This window comes from Thalia democratica, chromosome 5 (assembly GCF_965202585.1).
Source record: "Thalia democratica chromosome 5, ktThaDemo2.hap1.1, whole genome shotgun sequence".
NCBI classification, from domain to species: Eukaryota; Metazoa; Chordata; class Thaliacea; order Salpida; family Salpidae; genus Thalia; species Thalia democratica.
Window position 1 is genome coordinate 71,451,710 of NC_139169.1, and position 21,075 is coordinate 71,472,784.

General features: G+C 26.5%; 2 protein-coding genes across 2 annotated transcripts; both read right to left on the minus strand.

Annotated features, from left to right (window-relative positions):
• Window positions 1-2,638: 2,638 nt before the first annotated feature.
• On the minus strand, window positions 2,639-4,943 carry LOC145836834 (uncharacterized). Its single transcript, XM_082944606.1, has 6 exons — window positions 4,767-4,943; window positions 4,008-4,231; window positions 3,590-3,736; window positions 3,181-3,408; window positions 2,992-3,060; window positions 2,639-2,738 (listed from the first exon to the last, which is right to left on the minus strand). The coding sequence occupies exons 1-6, from the start codon at window positions 4,941-4,943 to the stop codon at window positions 2,639-2,641; spliced, it is 945 nt and encodes a 314-aa protein (XP_082800732.1).
• Window positions 4,944-14,774: 9,831 nt separating this feature from the next.
• LOC145836835 (trypsin-3-like) lies at window positions 14,775-15,767 on the minus strand. Its single transcript, XM_082944607.1, has one exon. It carries the CDS (start codon window positions 15,765-15,767, stop codon window positions 14,775-14,777), a length of 993 nt encoding a protein of 330 aa, XP_082800733.1.
• Between the last annotated feature and the right edge of the window lie 5,308 nt (window positions 15,768-21,075).

Here is a 21,075-nt window from a genome sequence, read left to right on the forward strand (position 1 = left end):
AATGTGCCTAAAACATCGAATTCTTTGACAATCAGGGAAAACATCATCTCTTGCTAATTTTATAGCCTTTTCTTGATCAGATACGAAAAATAAATTCGTTTTTCAGACATCAGAATCAAATTTAACATGTGCAACAGATGACAAAACATTTTTTAAGTGGTCAAAAATTAAAAACTCTTCTTTTCTTACTTGAGTAAAAACAACCCATGAAAAGTAGGCTTTTTCCCATACAATTTTGTATTAACGTATGTAATAGGTGTGATAAAATTTTCACTGCGATCAAACGTTTTATCAGTATACAATATGAAAGAACTATTTACAGTTAAGCTATATATATCTAAAATAGTTTTATTAAAATACATAGCTAAAAAGGGCAAATTATTTTTATACTCAGATGAAATACTTGAGTTAGAAAACTCATGTCTTAAAAAGCTGTGGTTGCCAACTAACTTAGTCAGTTGGCAAATTTGGTCAACAGCAATATGTTTGTTTGTTTTAACTGTTACTTCTTTAGATTTTCTAATTTTTGACATTAAATTATTGAAATTTTTCCTAGTTTTGAATAGATCATTAAACTCAAGGTAAACTTCATGATTTGGCCTGATCACTTCGTCTGTACTTTTCCATTGGTTTAATTAAAATTGTTTATGTTTAGAGTTTTAATTAAATGTCTTATTCTTAACAAAGTTTCTTATAAACTGAGGTATAACTAAATGTTCATCAATTAGTCAAGGAAAGTTTACAAAGTCTTAAGATACATAGATGAGTTAGCATTTAAAAACATATTTTAAATTGAAAATTCACAATAAACCTGGTTTGTGCAGTATCAAAAAAAAATATTTTTTGAAAATTTTAGAATTCTAAAATGCGTAACGTCACGAGTGCGTAAAGATGCGAGAGGTTACTGTATTTTTAACCAAAAAAAGTTTTAAGTAGCTATATCAAATATATTCAATGTTGTTACACTGCTTAACACAGTTTTCGTTGAATTTAAAAAGAACAGGCCCAAAAACCTGGAAGAAATTCCTCTCAAACCAGTGGCAACCCTGAATTCAGTTTTACTTAAAATTCGTTACTTAATTATGGATAACTGCTAATACTCATGCTTATTTAGTTCTAGTTTTAATTACTATTTTCTTGATAATTTTTTTCTAGATTATATGTAGTGATTATAATTTTTGTTTATATCATTTTTAGTAATAACAAATAAAATTTGTTATTGTCATTTTTCAAGGTTCATAAAATTTTTAGTTGATAAGAAAACAGACAATCAACAATCAGTTTTTTATTTATTAATTTTTATCATGCAGTAATAAGAAAAACATTACAGAATTTCAATCAGTAATTTTATAATACAGGTCCAACAAAAATTAATAAAATCAATATACAATTAAAAAACTTTTTTGTGAAGATACAGGTTAGACTATATTATTTTCATTATTAACAACTAAATATAAAATTCATCCAAGGACATTTTGAATGCTATACGTTGTATTCCAACTGCAGAATCTGTGTTTAAAAATATTTTAAACAGAATAATTTCACTAACATAAATACTCAATTTTTAACTTGTAAAAGATACTTTTGTTTTTAAATATTTTGCATGGTGGAAATAAATAAAAAATAACTAAGTGCGGCATTGTAATCCAAAACATAAGTACTAACTAAGCTATTTTTATTTAAGCTGCTTGAAAATTCAATCGTTTTTAGTAGTGTTTTACAGCTTGTACATATATCTAACGTGCACGACTATTCTAGTTCTTACATTTATTTTAAAAGGGCCACAGCTAAATACTTCTTTTGTACAATTTAAATATTAACTTATTATAAAGTTGTAATGAAATCGATATTTCATTTTTACACGGCTCTAATTTCCCTATTAATTTGCAATATTCTGAAAAGTCGCTATTAAAAATTTATGAAATTCCTTAGAAATTACGCTTTGAAATTTGAAAGCTAAAACTGCAACGCCGCATGGTAAAAATATGCATTAAAATATATGTTAGTTTTTTTTAATTTGTACCTCAGTACATAACTGTGACTTATTTCGCCACCTACGAAGACAATTTTACATCAAGGACCATTTTTGCACGAGAAAATAAATATATAAAATAAAAGATCAATTAATAAAAAAAAAAGTACTGACCGGGTAAATTCCAACCCTATTAAACATAGATAGTAAATACTAAGTAAGAAATTATAACTAAAAAATAATATTAATTTTTAGATGGAAATTTTGCGCGGGTGGGATTCGATCGGGTGGGAAATGCAAATATACCAGACTTATGTGGTGGACCTTATAAATGTAAATGATGGATTATCATTATATCAAATATATTTGACTACACCATATGAAATCATATAACATTTGTGATTCACAGCTACAAAAATAATAGGAAAAATATCAATTTAGAAAAAATCTTTTAAATTTAAGCTACTATTGTTGTGTGTACACATATATGCCAGAAATACTTACAAAAACATCTTTTAAATTTGTTTTAAAAAATATTTTCTTTAAATGACTGAGTGTTTATATATTTTTTAAACTTTCGGCTAAATATTTAAAAGGATTAAACACTGTAATGTATGAGTCAATTAACAAAACGTATGACTCACTTTATAACAGGCTTCAAATAATTTATAGCTGTTCCGTTAGATATCTTCTTAGTCTGTTGTTAGCCCAGCTCCTTGGTAAAATAAGGTCCCAGTCGTATTTTTTGCTGAACTTAAGATAACTTCTGTAATGATTAACTGTTTTATGGTTAATACGAATATAACCAACACTTTTCTTTTAGTTTAAATGGTTTAAATTTAGCCTGAGTAACTCATAAGATCCAAAACTTCTAATGATAAACTAATAAAATTAATCAAATTATATTAATAGATGACTTATTGGTTGCTTTAGCTCTAGTTACTTAGTATGACATTTACGTTCATTTTTCAAATAACCCACTGACATCAATTTCAGAACTAATTAAAGAAAATACAAACCTGTCATCTGGTTTTTCGAACATGCGTCTCAGCTTATCATAATCTGGTTCCTCTTTAAACCTCAGACTTCTAATAAATAAAATCTCATTATAAAAACTGATTGAAAGTTTTCAAAATAGTTTTATTTTCGACTGTTGTAACTGTCTAAGTTCAAACCGTAAAAACTAACTAAATTGTTTGAAATCTCACCTACAATAAGCGATATACTTAGCAAGCGGGTTAAATCCCATACACTGCTCATCAATGTTTGTCGTCATTTTTCGTTCAAGAATCTTCTCAAACATCAGTCTTTTTGACGGTGCCTGTAATCCGGTCCATAGTAATTTTGTAAAGAATTGAAGTAATACGTATCCGAGACTCTCAAGATCGTCTGCTCTTGAATGATTCCAGCAGTCAGTTGTAAAAGTAGACATATATCTGTTGTAAAATAAACGACATTATTTACAATTGAAACAATTTTTTTATCCGTTATTAAAACTAAGATAGATTATTACTAGATCAGTTATAATAATTAAATATTATTTGAACCCATAAAATACATCTTTAAGTAATTTTACATTAGTTTATAATTAAGCAATTTAATAAACAATTGGCTAACCGGATAGTACCTAGAGGATAATGAAGTCGTTCACTACGAATGTGCCTTTTATTTCTCATGTATCTACTAGCTAATCCAAAGTCTATAATGTAGACATTGTTGCGATTATTATTCAGCCCCATAACAAAATTCGCCGGTTTTAAGTCCCTGTAGTATAAAAAGTAAATGTTTTGCTTCTTTTTGCTTAACATTGTTTTAATAAAGTGCTTACAATGATAAAACTTAACACATTTTATAAAAGATTAACAAACTAATTTAACAACTTTTTAAGACGTCTTAAATAAATATATATTTATTAATTGTATTGAGTATCCACGTGCATTAAAAATAGATATTGAACTAATTACTTTTGCATCAAAAATTTACGAAAGACTGAAATACGTTATTAAACATTCACAATATTAATATTCAAGTCAACCTGTGTACAATATTGTGGTAATGAACAAATTCAAGTGCATTTATCATTTGTATGGCCAGCATTGAAATTGTTTTCCGAGAAAACACTCTATGAGAATGGTCAAATAAATCTTGCAACGAAGGTCCCAACAAATCCATAGCTAAGACATTGTAACTATTTCCTCGAATCATTACATTCTCCTCATAATACTTTACTGAAGGAACAACGGCAGGATTTGAAATTGTCTGTACATTATTTCAATTTGAACATTAAAGTTAATTATATAGTTTTACTATCAGTTATTAAATAAAATTAATTTATGTAGAAAACTAATAGTCTTTTTCAAACATGAAACAATTCTTGACTTTAGTGGCTGTTAGTAAGTTGCAGCAACTTAAGTGCATTAAACTACCTTTGTATAATAAAAAGTTGACATTAAATAAGTTAACTTTAAGGAAATCTTAGATAATAAAACTAACTGATGTTTTGTATCTAGTTGCTTAAAGGAACGTTTTCAAGTTAGCTTAACGAAATACTATAAATTAGAAATTAGTTAGTATAAAAATGTCTTAAAAGCATGCTTATTCTCAGTGCCTGTTTAATAAAGTTTCGTTTTTAAGTCTTAAACAATAATAACAATAAAATGATCATTTAAATTAGTTAAGTACAAATCCGAACATTAAATAATAGTTACTATATCATTAAGTATTACTACTAATATTATTGTAATATCCTAAATCAAAGTTGTTTAGCGTAATAATAATATTTAATACAATTTACTTTGTATAAGTGGTATTCATTGTGAAGTCTAGGTGTTCTGTTGCCGCAAAGTTCTAACTTTATTGCAACTTCAACCATGGTTTCCTCATTTCTTCCCACGTAAAGCTCTCCATAACCCCCTCTCCTAAGATGTTCGAACAACTCATAACCTCCCACTCTTACTCCAACCAGTGCCATTGTTTGTTGCTTTGTCACAAAAAACAAAATTGTTTATAAAGCTTGAAAGTATAAATTAGAATAACTTTATTTTTCTATTCTGTTCTTTGAAAGTAGCAACAAAAATTCTTTCACAAACAAAACCAAGTGTAAACTAAACACATTTTGAACATAATTTTTTTTCAAAAACAAAATAAGCATTAGATAGTTATTATAAAATTAGTTGTTCTTCACTTAAGTTGAATTACAAATTTCAAATATACTTAACATATTTCTGATCATTTTTTTTAACTTAATAAAATAGTTTACATAACGTAGAAAACTTGTAATGGTTGAATCAAAAGTCTTAAATAGTTTTAGATTTAAATTTAGATAACTTCTAACACTAATCTATTCATATTCAACTGGTATATGAAATAAAATACTAATTTAAAGTTGTTGATTCAAGGAATACTACTAGTTAACTGACATTGCAGCAAAATTTGAAATGTTGTATCTCGTGATTAGTTTTGTTAAACTGAATATAATTAGTGTTCACAGCTTTTGATACAAATTGACAAAAATACCATCTAAGTGTCGAATGTAATCAAACATAAACGTTTTATTTTTATTTAAAACAAAAATAAATGCACTAGTTTACTTTTATCAAAAATAGGTAACAAATAAAGTCATTAATTTTTTCTAAGGTAAAAGATGTGGCAAATTTTTTAATAACTACAATATGAAAAATGTTTATTCCATTTCTAATTGTTTTATACCGAATTTTATTGTTATTAATAGAAATTTAAAAAAAAATGTTGGACGTATTTTGTAAGTAACAGAGGAGATTAATCATAATATATCTTCCATCATGTTTTTCATTTTATTCTTAAGATGATAACAATATATGTTTGATGACAAAATTACTGTCATGTGATCACTTTATTTTCTGACGCACAAAAAAAATTAAATGCATTTTGTAAAACAAAGTTGATAAAATAATAATTTAATTTGTTTTCAAAAATTTTTACAGTTTAAATAACGGCACTGGTTGAAGCCACTTTGGCAAGGTGTAGTTTCTCGAGATCTGACTAAAACTAACAAATAAGTATCTGACTTTAGTTTATCGGTTTATTGTGGTATTATTTTTGTATAGATTTAACTTGCTTTAAGCTCAATTTTTTTATTGCAGTTAAACTTGAATATTATAAAACTAATATTTAATTGTTTTGTTAATTTTACTTCCGATGTATATCTAATGTAATTAGTTAATAGTTTTCGTTTAGTTAACTGTTTTTATTTTAGCCTCAAAAAATGTTTTACTAGTTATTTATTCTGAAAATAGTTTAATTTAGTGTCTTAGTTTCCAGTTTTGCTTTGAAAAATTTAGTAATTAGATCTTTTTTGGATCCAGTTCAAGCCGAATCTTTGTTTGAAAAACAACTATTACTAAATATACATCTAAAACTACTGCAAAAGCTAGTTTTCTAACATTTTGAATTTTTCTTCAATAAACTTAAAAATTAAGTCTCTAACTATTTAATTTATAATAGCATTATACACGTAAAAAACTATTTATTTCTATTTAATGGACGATTTAACTTAATAACAGTTCTTTGAAAAACAATGTTGATATACTAACATAAACAAAACTATTTAACGTTCTTAGGTATTCAAATATTCACATAAAATACAAAAGTTTTGATTAGTTCTTAAATTAAGTAAATGTTAAAAACTAAATAAACTGCTCACAACAAATAAAAATCAGTGCTATATATATTGTACGTTGAACGAAAAAAAAAAACATTGCTCAAAATATTTTGTCGTAGGATCTGGTTCACAAAAAGTCCTTTTGGTTACCGAGTCGCACACCTTTTGAATACCTTTTAACGTCTTGTCCAGGACATTTATGTTTTTTGGCAAAGTTTGAAAAATAGTAAAAACAACATTGTAATAGCCAATAAACATCATACTTTATTGACAGACAAATTTAGCTTATTCTTGAAAAAAGTTTTTATAAAATCAGCAAGTTATCTGCTCTTTGGCACCTCAAAAATACTAGCCTTTAAAAAGAACAAATAAAAGTAAACAAAAGTCTAAACTCAAAAAATTACAACTAAATACTTTGTAAGATATATTGTATTAAGAAATAAATAAATGTTTTCAAATTATTAGTATTATATTAGAGGAATTTAGAGCTATTTCTGTTTGTGTTTAGTTTGATCAACTTTTTATAAGCAACTTGCTTAAATAAAATGAACGCATAAAAGACAATATACTTATTTGTTTTACTTTTACATCAATTATCACCCGAATCTTACATGTGTAAACACTTATCACAGGTTTGCGCAAACTGCAGCCCACGGACCAAATGTGATACGCAAACTTAAAAAAAATTGGCCTGCGATGTAAACTTCAGCTAAAACAACAGTTATTACAATAAAGGCAAGTTTAAGGTTTTCTGTAAAACAGTTTTACTGATAAAGTTTTCATTTTGCTTGTGAGTATACTGCTGCCTAGTTAGTTTTCATTGTTTAAACACTTTTTTATGTTTATTTTATAGTTTAAAAAATTTTCTCGATAATTTTTTACCTGTAAACGACTTTTTAATTAAACCTGGCCGGTATCTCGTGAAGTTGCCGACCCCTGCTTATAATACCAACTGGTTTGCTAAAAAGTCCTATCTCAATTTTAGTCTGTTATGTAGAAATTTTACTTTTAATTGTTTTAAATGGTTTACTTTACTAGTGCTTTTAATTTTTTCAAAGTTTTTGTATATTAAGGGTGGGAAAGTTACGGCAAGATCTAAAATGTTAAGTACAAATCTTTAGTTCTCAACTAGTTTTTAGCTTTCGAATGAGATTTGTGTAAATTAAATGTATAATAAGATACAAGATTAAGATTACAACCAATATCGAAACATTCTTTAATTTGAATTTTAAATGTACAGTAATGCTTTTCTTACAAGAATTTATTAACAATTTAAAGTTCTTAGAGTTCCTTACTCTAATTTTCGAAATAACTCAAGTTTTTATTACTCAAGGTTTTTTAAATAAGCTCAGCCCTCAAAATAATCTTTTACTGGTAAATATGACTAGGACACTAAAAAAGTTGCAACCCCTATTGTACAACAAAGTATACTAAAAGTTCGTCTTTAAAGGTCGACTTTTAAGCCTGTTACAAATATGCATCTTTTATTTATATATTCACTTTGACCAGTGTAAAAATTTATAGCTTTTTAACAATTTATGCAGTTTTAATATTTATTTAATGACAACTTAAAGGCTTATCTCTAAAAACTTGAAAAAAAATCGACAGATTTCCCAAAAATTAGTGATCAAATACACTCTTTAAAGTATCATTTATATAGTTTTAAGTGATACTGTGTATACTAAAGCTAGTGGTTGTTAAATTTTACTTTTTACATATATTCATTGGTATTAATTAAAGATTTACTAGATTAAAATTTTTTATCTGGCTACATTCTAGTCAAGTTTAAATTTGAATTTCGTGTTAAGAACTGGAATCTTTAAATGATAAGATTTTTTTTAAAAGGTATTTTTTCATTATTATATTAGCTAAAGTCCTGTCCTTGACTAGACATTAACAGGTATCCGTGGTGTGTGCCTCGATAACCTTAAGGTTCTTCCAGGGTTTCTAAGTGTTTTTAGAATTATTTTTCCAGGTTTTCACAATTTCTTCCAAGCTTTTAAAATTACACGCTTTAGGGTTCAATTTTAGTTTGAAAAAAAGTTTAAGGTAAAAAAAATGTGTTAAATAGTACTACGACATTGAAAAGATATCTTAAAGCTTCTTTAAATGTGTTTGTTGTTAAAAAATATTTTTAATGATGAAGAAATTTTTTTTTTGTCAAATTGAAATTTTACTACTTAACATGTAAAAGTTGTTTAAAATTCCAGGTTTTTCCAGGATTTTTGGCAATCCTGTTTTTCGTGCACCATACCTATGACAAAATATTTTGAGCGTTTTTTTATCGTTCAATAAACTCTAACATAGAGATAATATTTTGGGTCAGATTTATCAGATAAAAACTTTGCATTTAGGGTATTTTTATAAATTATATCTGCAATCTGAATAATTTAGGAAAGTTATAGATTACTTTTCTTTATACCTTTAAACGCAAAAATTGCTTTTTGAAATAACCAGCTCAAAAAGTTTACTTTTTTATAAAGACATTGATTATTAATTTTACTTTTAAGAACACTAAAAAACAGTAGTTTTCCATTTTTTTCCATCAAGTTTTTCACGTCTGCTGTTGTTTTTTTTTTTAATTATAACTTAATTTTGATTTAAAAAGAATATTTTGCAAATTTTTTTAACTTGAATTGTTTGAATAAGTAATATATTTACATATCTTTAAACATGTTTTTCTATTATAATTACAAGTTACTAAATAGTTTTGATTATTATTATATTTAGCCTCTTATGTTAAAAAGATTTCGTTTTAAATGTTACATTTACAATTTAAAGCAATTTTTTTAAATTATCAATAATAACATACTTTAAGGGATTACTGTCATTTCTAACCCGATAAAATCTAACTCGATTATTTCTAACCCGATAAAATCTAACTCGATTATTTCTAACCAGAGCATATCTAACCCGATAACTATTAACCAGATATTTTTTAAGTCAGTTACTTCTAACCCATTATTTCTATCCAGATCATATCTAACTCGATCATTTTTAACCAGAACATATCTAACCCGATCATATGTAAAAAAATCTTAGTTAACCCGATCACTTTTAACCTGATTAATCTACCCTATAAATAAAAATTAGTTATCATTTCATATTTTTGATGATAATATACTATAAAATTATCAATAAAGTTGTTTTGTAATAGAAAACAATTTATTTTCCCTCAAAGAAAACTTAGTAGTTATTTAGTTTTGATTCTAATAAATTTTCTAATAAAATTTAGTTTCAACCTATACTATTTTAACTTATGTCATAATTTTTTATTTTATTCTTTTATCAATTACATAAATCAAACTTTTTTTATTTCGATTGTTTAAGATTCACTACACAGTTTTTTAAAATTATGAAATTATTCTTTGTTTGACTATGTAAAGTAAACTGTTGAAACTATATTTAAGTTAGACCCTCTTGTCATTTACATAAACTAGATAATTTTAACTCAAGTAAATAAAAACTGTTTAACCTTTAAAAATTTAATTTTCATATACAAAGTCTTTAAATTACAGTCTATAAGCTACGCTGTAAGTCTAGCGCAAGTTTGTATAGTTTTTATCTTATCTACACTACTATAAAATCAATTAATTTTCAAGCTTTAGCTTTAAGATTTATACAAATCATTTTATAGCTAGCACAGACCGATTAAGATAAAAGAACTTAAACAAACATAAAACGCATTATTTATTTTTATTAACATAAAAGTTATAAACAATGTAGACAGTAAGAAAAATCAATTGATTCGTGTACTTTTATTTTATATAACAACCTAACAAACAACTGTAATGCAAATAAGTAATTTAAATAAAGGTCAAATACTGACTCTGCCACTAACCAAAAAGACATTGACGCTTTTAATTTTTATCATAGTTTTCAAAACATTACGGAATTTACAACAATCACATCACAGTTGCCTATAACATTAAGAAGTTTACAACACACTATTTAGGAGCAACTTTTATCATAGTAGTACGGAGCTACAACTATCACATCAGAGTAGTAAAAGAGTTTACAACTATCACAACACAGTAGTGAAGAATTTACAACTATCACATCACAGTAGTGAAAGAGTTTACAACTATCACATCACAGTAGTGATGAGTTTACAACTATCACATCAAAGTAGTTATGAGCTACAACTATCATATCACAGTAGTGATAAGTTACAACTACCACATCACAGTAGTGATGAGTTTACAACTATTACATAAAATGGTGATGAGTTTACAACTATCACATAATGATAACTACTGTGAATTAATAGTTGTTTGCTTCTTAGTTTTTTAGACGACTCTAATATAATAGTTTTCAATTCTGTAATGTTTTAGAAACTATCTTAAAGCTACTCTTTTAAAGTGTCAATACCCTATTGATTGCACTACAGTTGGTTATCAGGTTGTTATAAATTATTAGTGTACACAAGTAATTTAATTTTTAGTTACTGTATACATTGTTTACAATATAACTTTTATGTTAATTAAAATACATTTAGTTATAACACAACTTTTTGAGTTTATTTTATGTTTTCAAAGTTTTAAGTTTAAGTTTATTTTTATATTTTATTTTGTTTTAAACCTAAATAGGTTTTATGCAAATAAATAAATACAGGTAGAAATACAGTTTAACTCTAATAACTTAAATTTTTTCTCAAATTAACAAACTTTGTAAAGGTAGTTAATTTTTATTTTAAATTTATACTAGGTACTATTAACTTTGACATATAAAAACATTGAATTTATGAGATACAAATTTTAACGTAAAACAAATAGAATAAGTTTTGAGTCTTATATAGAATGTGTAAATTGTTGATTTTTTAAACTTTAACGAAAGAGCAATTAGAATTTGTTTTTTATAGTTTAAAGTTTTTATGCTTTTAGTACTTATATTAATTATACAAAAAATAGCAACGAGCTCGTTAAATACCTCATAAAATAAACTCTAATAAAACCTACAAGTATAAGTTCACTAATGATGTTTGGATTTTAATATTTCATAACTTCAATACTTTAAAAGAATTTAGATATAAACTTTCGGCCTTGATCATCGAAGTAATTTTAACCAAACATTTTAATCCATTTTTAAACTAGTAGTTAGGTAAACAGGGTATTACCCACACAGTGAGAACGTTTGAAACATTTTTTTAAATAATTTATTAAAGTTAATTTATATAAATTTTATATGAACTGTAGTGATTTACCGTACTGTATAAATTTTATATACAATTTTATGTTTTGTGCTAATTAATTTATATACCTTGTTTAAATACTACTGTTATATGATAGTTGTAGCTTCTCACTACTTTGATGTGATAGTTGTAACTCCTTACTACTGTGATGTGATAGTTGTAGCTTTTTACTACTGTGATGTGAGAGTTGTAAACTCTTCACTACTGTGATGTGATAGTTGTAAACTCCTAACTACTGTGATGTGATAGTTGTAAACTCTTTACTACTGTGATGTGATAGTTGTAAACTCTTCACTACTGTGATGTGATTGTTGTAAGCACTTTACTATTGTGATGTGGTATTTGTAGACTCTTTAATACTGTGATGTGATAGTTGTAGCTTTTTACTACTGTGATGAGGTAGTTGTAACTTCTTACTACTGTGATGTGACAGTTTAAGCTTCTCACTACTAATAAGTGATAGTTAGTAGCTTCTCACAGATATTTGACTAGTAATTTAATTACATATCATTGGTTATGTTTTTTTATTATTAAGACAACTTAATTACCTACTTTGATTGTTATTTTATTTTAGTTTCCTATGTTAAAAAGATTTTTATACATGTTACAGTGTTCCCACCTCCGTATAAATCCCTATAATTCCTTATTAATTCCTATAAGTTTGCAATATTCTGAAAAATCCCTATAGCTCTCCTAAACAATTTAAAATATGTGAATTCTCTAGAAACTTCTATAATTACCATTTTATGCTTGGTGATTGAAATTTTAAAATAAAAACACCGACACCGTGTAGTGAAAAAACGTGTTAAAAAGTTTAATAATCTTTTAATTTGATAAACTTTTTTTTTTTAAATCCTTACAATCTCAGTATAATCCATGTTACTTTATGGTAACATCTAGCAGATAGAAATTTCCCTTCTTTAAAATTTACCTTAAGTTTGCTTATTTAAGTTATATTACAGCTCAAAAACCCTCAAACTTTTGTAAATTTTTTATTGAGTTATGCTTATAAACAGTTAATCAAAAATTTAACTAATTTACCCTAAAAATATGATTTTATGTTTAAAATTCATTGTTTTTTTATTTATAGTTTCCCTATAAACTTGCTATGTATTATCGATGTCCTTTTTTTTAATTTTAGTGGGAACCCTAATGTTACATTCACAGTTTAAAGCAAAATTTTTAAGTTATTAATAATAACGATATAAAGGTTTACTATCATTCCTAACCCAAACATTTCTTAGCGAATAAGTGAATATTTGATTATTTTGATTTTTTTGATGAAAATATACTATAGGAACATTGAAAAATCGTTTTTTGCCAACATGCTTTGAAATAAAAGGTAAACATATGCCAATAATACGCAAGCAGTTGATACTTCTTTGCTTTTTTTATTAAAAAAACTTTTTTGCCTTAGGTAGAAACAATAAAACTTACTGTGAACTTATAAAACACAGCAATTACAACTTGTATAAACACTAAAATTGAAACTTTTTATGCTTTTTAGTTTATCAGTTTATTTTTACTGAGCGATTCGTTGTAAATTTAGTGTATTAATTTATCGACACTGGCAGATCTTAGCCAAAATGGCGAAATCTGGTACTTTACTACTCACCAGTATTTAAACATGTTTAGCATTTATGACGTCATAGCTTTCAGTTAAATTTTTTTCGAGCTCATTTGAATAGCATTAACTTTTTTTAAAGACACCCTTAAACGTAAAATTAATTATAAGCTATAATCGAGCACTTGAATGTTCAACTATTATTTGTTATTTTGTTTTTAATAAATCTATCTTTTCCTCAATTACAAAAGTCAATTAAAATTTTTCAGGTTTACGGTACGATTGTTTTCTCTTATACAACATTCGCAAAAACTTAGTTTTCATTGTAAAACATAATTAAATTTTCACAAATTAGTAGGTGTTTTAGTCTTTGTTAAAGTATTCAAAAAGCGTGAAAGTAATTAATGAAGATATTATTTCTCAAACGAAAGTATTACCTTTAAAAATGGATAGTATTTCTAAGTACTAATATACTATTGTTTTATTTAGCATATAATGGTGGAAATGCATTTAGTTCAACTTCTTTTTAGTTTTAAAAGTGTAGGCATCAATAAAAACTTTGGGTTTTAACGAGGGTCGGTATCTTTCTATAATACACGGGCCCATTCTTTTTTAAATACTTGCTCGCAGGTCGCACTGTATAGAAAAATCTGCTGCGGGCCCCAGTCATTTCAAAATAGTTGTAGCGTTTAATATAAAAGTACTACTTTTAACCAATTTTATGAAAAAATGAGCATAATAGTGTATTATTAAGGAGTATTCAGTATATTAAGAACCTAGTTGAAAGTCTTACAATAAAAAATTTTTAACAATGTTTTTAAAAGGTATACTTATGAAAAGTACCTCTCGGGCCGCAGTTTTTTGCTTCGTGGGTTGGATATAGCGCACGGGCTGCTTTTTGCCGACGCGGGTTTACAAAGGGAGGAAAATGTACAGCCTTAGAAAGGAATTCCTGGTAAATGATGTATTATCTAGCTTTTAAGATATTAGATTTTTACATTACAATCGGACCAGATCTGTACCACGACTTAAAATGAGTGTCCAGTCGGATTCGGATCTAAAAATTCATTATTTGGCTGGATACAGATACTGGATCCGGTAAATCACTAATTCGAAATGCTTCGGCCCGCAAAAGACAAAAACTGTGATAAGTTTTTACAATGCTTTTATTATTTATAACAGCTTAATTTACAATCTTAAACAACTAATGAATGCTATACTTTTTTTTTTACTTATTTTTTAAGTTTTATAATACTTTTTAACAATCCATATTTTCAAGTTAAGTATGTTTTCTTATACAAAAGTTCTGTTGTACTTATGGCATTTTAAACTTAAACATTGAACACCACCAACTTCGACATACGGAAACTGACATAAATTTGTCTGATTTGATTTGGTTGCTTTTGTTTTAATAAAAGTATCCTACTGCTGTGGCAACAATTACTGCCCCAGCAGCGATGAAGTACGGATACATACTGTCAGACGGTTCGTTAGCCTCTTTGTTAATCCAGCTTTTAATTTTGCGGACGTCCATTCCCAAGCTCGGTCCGCCGGGAAAACATTTCTTTCTGACGTCACCGCACCCGCTGCCGTGAACTGCAAACACCACACCTTTGGTTAAAGGGTCATCCCCTTTTTTGAGAGCGCAAACAACCGGAGTACCGGAGTCTCCACGGGAAGTTTGTTTGCAATTTCCGTAGTTGCAGCCGTAACAAAAATGCAAATTATGATTGAACTCGAACAAACCATGAGTTTGCGCGCAACTCTCGCCACTTAAAATATTGACAGATCCTTGCCTTGCATGATTTGGTTGATCGAATGAATATTGAAGTAGGTTGTACTTATCACGGACCAACTTATTGTATCCCCATCCTTGTACAACGCACTTAGCATCGGCATCGAATTCCGTCTCGGGCTCAAGTAACATCGCAGGTTTAACAGTGTCTGTTATGTCAAACTTCTTTTTCGTATAAATGAGGGCTACATCGTAATCATTGTTCATAGGGTTATAGTGTTCATGTACAATGATACCATTTTTATCAATAGTACGTTGTTGCGTTGTTGTGTTACTGTAAACTTTCCAGTTTTTTGTACCAGCTAAAACGTCGACTTTGTAATAATAATATTGTGTTGTGGTTCCATCAACAGTTTTGTTTTTATCTGCTACGTTGTGAGCAGCAGTTAAAATCCAATTCAACTTTATAAGGCTGCCAGATACTCTAATAATCCCAATTCGTTCATTTTTCTCCTTATCCAATATTTTCATGAACACTTTTAAGCTCACCAAGTGTTTCAGTGTCCCATCTTTGGCTTTCAATTTACTGATTACTTGTGATTTTGTTTGGAAAAACAGCAAAAAGGCTATTAAGAAGCAAAGTGTCTTTTCCACGCTCCAGGACATTTGAAAACCTGTCTCACAAAAGTGAAATAACTTATTAGTAATTATACTTTTTACAACTTTTTAGTCAAGTTTTGTAAATTCACCGTTTTATGACGTATTTCATCAAACGTTAATTAAATAATCTAAACAGAAGAACCTGTAATTATGAAGATTACCCAGTATGTTAAAATTTAAAATAATATATGACTGTATTTTAATAAAACCACTTATATTTACCATACTATGCTGATCTTTTAATTAAGTTGGCAATAAATTTACCAGCTTTTCACTATCTAAAGCAGAAAACCACAAAATCAGTCAACAGTTACCTAATAGATGCTAACTTAAAAATAAGAAAATTCAAAAAAAGAACTATTAATTAACACATTTTTCTTTATACACACCTAGTTAGAATACTCTGATAATCACCTGATATATGCTGCCTTCAGAAATATAAAAACTATAACCATCTATCAACACTGTTTTTTTGTTTATTTATCAACAATTAACTAAAACACTTTGTATTGCTTTACTATTCATTAATGACTTTTATGTAACTGATTAGTGCATATGTTTTTTTGAAACCAATACATAACTTTTCTAATAATGTAAACTAACTAATTTCAAAAACAAATGTTTAAATATTTTTTTGCTTCAATTTTACACAGTTGGTCACTACAGAATCTCTGTTCACTTTTGCCAAAAAAACTTAAATTATCTGATAAGTTTTATTCTTTAATTCCATAAACGATAGATAATCAATTTAAAGTGTTTCGCTATAACTTTAAAACTAATTTATAGCTTTTAGTTTAAAACAATACTAAGTCTCATTTTATAAAAAAACAAGGAGACAGGTTATCGAAATTTGTATGATCAGATTGAATTACAAAACAACTGTTTATAGTTACAAATAAAATCAGAAAATGGCATTAAAAAAGATCAAGTGAAAGATATATTAAACTAAAAACCAAACAAGAGGCTAAACATCTTATAAGTTAAAATTCTATTCAAGTCGGTTTTTATCTAATATCAAAAATTTACTAATTGACAAAGCTAATAAGAAGTAAAATTATACCGATAGCGATTTCTTATGGTATTAAAGGCTACTATAAAGTAATATTTAACACAAAATTTACAGTAGCTATTCGTACAATAACATCAAACAAACACATTATGACTTCTATAATCAAAAATTTTCGATATTTGGCTAAGTTTATACAACAGTTAAAGTTATTATACTTTTAAACTTTTTTTATGAATCGAGATTGTGTAAGTACGTTGTGCACAAGCTTTGAATAAATGTTAAATATAAAAAGCTATCAGCTGTAAAGTTATGTCAGTTAGTATTATACGTTTAGTTGTTTGAAAAAACAGTGATATATCTCTACTCTTTTTCAGAAGCAACTATACTTTATGAATGTTTATCAATAATTAATCAATTTACAGCATTAGAGCAACTACCTTTTTACAATTAAAATTTTGCTTTTTATCAAAAAATTAGTCACTTTTGTTTAACTTTAAGATAACAATTTGTTTATATAGTTTTTTTGTTATAGTAATATTAGCAAAAAACATTTTCCATCACTTTCAAAAATATTTTTCAGAATTTTAGTTTTATAAGCACTGACGAGCTTTTTGACGATAACAAAAAACGCTCAAAGTATTTGGTTCTAGGATCTGGTACACGAAGAACCTTACGGTTCTTCACGCCACGGATACCTTTTAATGTCTTGTCCAGGACAAGCACTTTTTCAAAACACTTTTGGCAGAATAAAGTTTAGAAAAATTAATAGTATTTGTTATATATTTAGTGTGAAATAACACATTCATAAAAGTTAAGCATGTATGAAGAATTATATACATTACAAAAGTATTCTATTGGATTACACTTTTTCCTATAAAACTTATTCAGAAAACTAAGTTTCACTCAAAGAGTTCGCATTTAATAAAATATTTCTAAAGTACATGTAAGTTTAATGGACAGTAAAGTGTTAACTGAGCATTAAGTTTTTATTTGAGATAAAAACTAGCAAATATAAACCAAAATAAATTGTTATCTTGAGACAAATTCAAAATAACTAACTAAGTAAATAATTAGGTAAATCATATATTATACACAACATCTATCAATAAAAAATTAAAAAATCTAAAAGTGTTCTTTGTTAAACTTTCATACTTAGGGTTTAAACATTTCATTAAAGCTGACCTGCTTTAAGAGCATAATCTAAGCTAAGTAACTTTAAATAAAATCTACAAATCTACCTTTAGCTTTAATATCTTTATGTTGCTTTGTAAATTAAATTTAACTTAAATTATTGATTAAGTAGTAAATAAATAAAATTACTTAAACAAAACCTTGTTGTTGCTTCAACTTCTAAATTGTAATAAACATCGAAATGAATAAAAACGCAATACTTTTACACTTTACTGTTAAAAATTAATATTATTGAAAATTAAAATACAATCTTATTATGACGTAACGTGTGGAATTTTTAAATTGTATAATTTTTTGTGTAAATACTTTGAGCTTGAAATTTTAAGTTTGCTACAAAAGTAAGCGATTTACTTCTTATAACTTTTACTTAATTTCTTATTAATTATTTAAACGATGCACTGACGAGTTCTTTGATTAGAACAGGGATTGACACCCTTTTATGAGTCGCGTATCAATTTTTCTAGAAAAACGTAGGCCGGGCTGTATAAAAAAATTCTTCCGCAGGCCGTAATTATCTTAAAATTTTTGTAGTAATCAAAATAAAAACAATACTTTAGACCCAAAGTGTGGTAAAACCAGCAATAGTAGAGCACTAGTAATGAGAAGCGATTAAGAGTCTAATTGTAAACCTTAACCACATAACACAAAATAAATTGAGTGAAATTATTTCATTTGTAAAAAACACAACTAATTAAAACGACAAGTAATTAACAAAGGCCTACGTTTTTCTAGAAAAATTGATACGCGACTCATAAAAGGGTGTCAATCCCTGTTCTAATCAAAGAACTCGTCAGTGCATCGTTTAAATAATTAATAAGAAATTAAGTAAAAGTTATAAGAAGTAAATCGCTTACTTTTGTAGCAAACTTAAAATTTCAAGCTCAAAGTATTTACACAAAAAATTATACAATTTAAAAATTCCACACGTTACGTCATAATAAGATTGTATTTTAATTTTCAATAATATTAATTTTTAACAGTAAAGTGTAAAAGTATTGCGTTTTTATTCATTTCGATGTTTATTACAATTTAGAAGTTGAAGCAACAACAAGGTTTTGTTTAAGTAATTTTATTTATTTACTACTTAATCAATAATTTAAGTTAAATTTAATTTACAAAGCAACATAAAGATATTAAAGCTAAAGGTAGATTTGTAGATTTTATTTAAAGTTACTTAGCTTAGATTATGCTCTTAAAGCAGGTCAGCTTTAATGAAATGTTTAAACCCTAAGTATGAAAGTTTAACAAAGAACACTTTTAGATTTTTTAATTTTTTATTGATAGATGTTGTGTATAATATATGATTTACCTAATTATTTACTTAGTTAGTTATTTTGAATTTGTCTCAAGATAACAATTTATTTTGGTTTATATTTGCTAGTTTTTATCTCAAATAAAAACTTAATGCTCAATTAACACTTTACTGCCCATTAAACTTACATGTACTTTAGAAATATTTTATTAAATGCGAACTCTTTGAGTGAAACTTAGTTTTCTGAATAAGTTTTATAGGAAAAAGTGTAATCCAATAGAATACTTTTGTAATGTATATAATTCTTCATACATGCTTAACTTTTATGAATGTGTTATTTCACACTAAATATATAACAAATACTATTAATTTTTTCTAAACTTTATTCTGCCAAAAGTGTTTTGAAAAAGTGCTTGTCCTGGACAAGACATTAAAAGGTATCTGTGGCGTGCAGAACCGTAAGGTTCTTCGTGTACCAGATCCTAGAACCAAATACTTTGAGCGTTTTTTGTTATCGTCAAAAAGCTCGTCAGTGCTTATAAAACTAAAATTCTGAAAAATATTTTTGAAAGTGATGGAAAATGTTTTTTGCTAATATTACTATAACAAAAAAACTATATAAACAAATTGTTATCTTAAAGTTAAACAAAAGTGACTAATTTTTTGATAAAAATCAAAATTTTAATTGTAAAAAGTTAGTTGCTATAATGCTGTAAATTGATTAATTATTGATAAACATTCATAAAGTATAGTTGCTTCTGAAAAAGTGTAGAGGTCTCTAACTATTTTTTCAAACAACTAAACGTGTAATACTAACTGACATAACTTTACAGCTGATAGCTTTTTATATTTAACCTTTATATTTAAAACTTGTGCACAACGTACTTACATAATCTCGATTTATAAAAAAAGTTTAAAAGTATAATAACTTTAACTGTTGTATAAACTTAGCCAAATATCGAAAATTTTTGATTATAGAAGTCATAATCTGTTTTTTTGACATTACCGTACGAACAGGTACTGTAAATTTTGTGTTGAGTATTACTTTATAGTAGCTTTTAATACCATAAAAATCGCTTTTGGTATACTGTTATTACTTATTAGCTTTATCAGTTAGTAAATTTTTGATATCAGATAAAAACCGACTTGAATAAAATTTTAACTTATAAGATGGTCAGCCTCTTGTTTGGCTCTTAGTTTAAAATATCTTTCACTTGATTTTTTTGATGCCATTTTCTGATTTTATTTTTAACTATAAAAAAATATTTTGTAATTCAATCTGATCATTTAAGTTTTTATAACTTGTCTCCTTGTTTTTTTTATAAAATGAGACTTAGTATTTTTTAAACTAAAAGTTAAAAATTAGTTTTAAAGTAATAGCAAAACAGTTTAAATTGATTATTTGTCATTTAAAAAATTAAAGAGTGCTACTTATCAGATAATTTAAGCTTTTTTTGGCAAGAGTGAACAGAGATTCTGTAGTGACCAACTGTGTAAAACTGAAATAAAAAAATGTCAACACATTAGTTTTTGAAATTAGTTATTTATATTATTAGAAAAGTTTTGTATTAATTTTAATAAAACATATGCACTAATCAGTTAAATAAAAGTCATTAATGAATAAAAACAGCAATACAATGTGTTTTAGATAATTGTTGATAAATAAACAAAAAAAACAGTGTTGATAGATGGATATAGTTTTTATATTTCTGAAGGCAGCATATATCAGATAATTATAAGAGTTTTTTGTTTAGGTGTATATAAAAAAAATGTGTTAATTAATAGTTCTTTTTATGAATTTTCATTTTTTTAACTTAGCATCTATTAGGTGACTATTGACTAATTTTTATGGTTTTCTACTT